The sequence below is a fragment of the Antechinus flavipes genome, chromosome 1 (genome assembly GCF_016432865.1).
Source record: "Antechinus flavipes isolate AdamAnt ecotype Samford, QLD, Australia chromosome 1, AdamAnt_v2, whole genome shotgun sequence".
Lineage (NCBI taxonomy): Eukaryota > Metazoa > Chordata > Mammalia > Dasyuromorphia > Dasyuridae > Antechinus > Antechinus flavipes.
Genome location: NC_067398.1, coordinates 665,016,802 through 665,019,203, shown reverse-complemented (window position 1 = coordinate 665,019,203; position 2,402 = coordinate 665,016,802). Strand labels below are relative to the sequence as shown.

At 36.0% G+C, this 2,402-nt stretch overlaps 1 protein-coding gene across 1 annotated transcript; it reads left to right on the top strand.

Annotated features, from left to right (window-relative positions):
* The first annotated feature begins 701 nt into the window (after window positions 1-701).
* On the top strand, window positions 702-1,637 carry LOC127545009 (olfactory receptor 7A10-like). Its single transcript, XM_051972007.1, has one exon. The coding sequence runs from the start codon at window positions 702-704 to the stop codon at window positions 1,635-1,637; it is 936 nt and encodes a 311-aa protein (XP_051827967.1).
* The last annotated feature ends 765 nt before the right edge of the window (window positions 1,638-2,402 follow it).

Below are 2,402 nucleotides of genomic sequence, written 5' to 3'. Positions count from 1 at the left end.
CAGTACTTGGACATCACAAAGAAAATGATTTTAAATATTTTTGAACATATAGGTTCTTTCTCTTTTTCTCTAATTATCTTTGGAAACAGAGCATAACTCCATAATTTCTACCAAAATTGGATCTGTTTATGATTCCAAACAATAGTGATTTAATATTCCAATTTTTCCACATCCCCTTCAATATTTGCCACTTTCACCTGTAATTGTCTTAGCTAATCTGATAAAAAACTCAGTGATTTTTGTAATCAATAATGATATAGAGCATTTTTATATGACTATAAGTTGTTTTGATTTCTTCATCAGAAAACATTCTTTATCTGTGATTATTTATCAATTGGGAAAGAGAATCTCTTTCATTATCTTAGTGCTCAACGGTCACTGATGCTTAGAGAAAATTTGAGATAATTCAAACAGCTGTTTATTCCTAAATGTGGTTATTCATATTTTCCAAGACTATCTGAACTGGAAGGAACCTTTGAGGTCATTTGGTCTAAATCCTCTATGTTATAATGAAGTGGTATGTGGAAATAGTGATTTTTCCAATATCAGAAAAGTACTAAGTGGCACAGACAGGAACAGAACTTAGAAATTCTAGGTCAGAGATGAGTCAATCAGAGTTCTTTCCCTTTCATATATAAAGATAACTGAATTTTCAAATCATGCTCTTCTCATTTCTTTTTCTCAGCACAAAAGTCAGTCCCATGGTACCAGGAAACCATACACAATTCACTGAATTTATTCTCCTGGGATTTTCTGAGAAACCAGAACAGCAGGCGCCCCTCTTTGGGCTGTTCTTGGGCATGTACTTGGTCACAGTATTTGGAAACCTGATCATAATGTTAGTCATTGGCTCGGATTCTCACCTCCACATCCCCATGTACTTCTTCCTTTCCAACTTGTCCTTTGTGGATCTCTGTGTGGTATCCACAACAGTCCCCAATATGTTGGTGAGCATCTTGACACAAAACAAGGCCATCCCCTATGCTGACTGTCTTATCCAGATGAATTTCCTTCTGGTTTTTGCTGGTCTGGACAATTTCCTCCTCACTGCAATGGCCTATGACCGTTTTGTGGCTATCTGTCATCCTCTGCGTTATGCAGTCATCATGAATCCTAGATTGTGTGGCTTGCTAGTGCTGCTCTCCTGGATAATAAGCCTTCTAGATTCCCTTCTTCACAGTGTGATGATAACACAGCTCTCCTTCTGCACAGACCATGAAATTACACATTTCTTTTGTGAACTTACTGAGGTTCTGAAACTCTCTTGCTCTGACACTTTCATCAATTATGTTCTGCTATATTTTGTTGCTGGACTGCTGGGTATTCTTCCCCTTACTGGGATCCTTTACTCTTATACTCAGATCTGCTCTTCCATTTTGAAAATTCCATCTGCTCAGGGAAAGTATAAAGCCTTTTCTACTTGTGGATCTCACCTCTCTGTTGTTTTCTTATTTTATGGCACAGTTTTTGCAGTATATCTGAGCTCCTCAAGTACCCACTCTTCATGGAAAGAAGTTGCCTCAGCAATGTATGCTGTGGTCACCCCTATGTTGAACCCCTTCATCTATACACTAAGGAATAAGGATATAAAAAATGCTCTTAGGAGATTCATTAACAGAAACACCTCCTCTCAGTGATGGAACTGGCTCTTGTTTATCAGAATAGGACATGAATACTTTTGAAGAAAATATTAGGAGACAGAAATGTTTTACTCCTCAATTGTCTCCTCAATCATATCCACTCTACATTTAGCTACTTCAGTGACTTTCCTAATGTATAGATCTGTTTCTCTCACCCTTCTGCCACTAAATACCAGTGACTCCCTATTGTCTCAAGGTCATATATAGAAGTTTCCAGTTGTTACCTTTTATAAGTTTCCAGTCTTCTAATACCTTACTTTTTATCACATTAGTTCCAGTGACTTCTTTTGTATTCCACGAAGATGATATTTTCTTCATTCTGGGCACTTTTGGGTGCTATTCCTCATGTCTAGAATGCTCTCTCCACTCAACTCCATCTAAAGTTCTTTAAAGTTCCAAATTTTTTTTAAATCCCTCTTTTACTCTAAGCTTTTGTCAACAACTTTAATTTTAGTCAGTTATCTTTGTTAACAATTTGTTAATCATCATCAATGTTTACTAATTTATTAAGTATTAACATACTAAGCACTGTCAATGTATGTGATTTGTTGGTATATCATTGTTTGCATTGATGCATATTAATGTTACATATTTGCATGACTTCTGCATTAAATTGTGTGAACCTTACTGTTTTTTGCTTCATTTTGCATGCTCAATATTTAGCACAGTGAGTGACACATAGTTGGTGTTTTACAAATGTTGATTGATGAATCTTATGGGCCACTCTTCTCTTATTGATGATAAATAACTTTGTTGTTTTTC

Excerpts from the sequence above, each read along its gene's own strand:
- LOC127545009 (XM_051972007.1), top strand. The coding sequence starts at position 702 with ATGGTACCAGGAAACCATACACAATTCACTGAATTTATTCTCCTGGGA.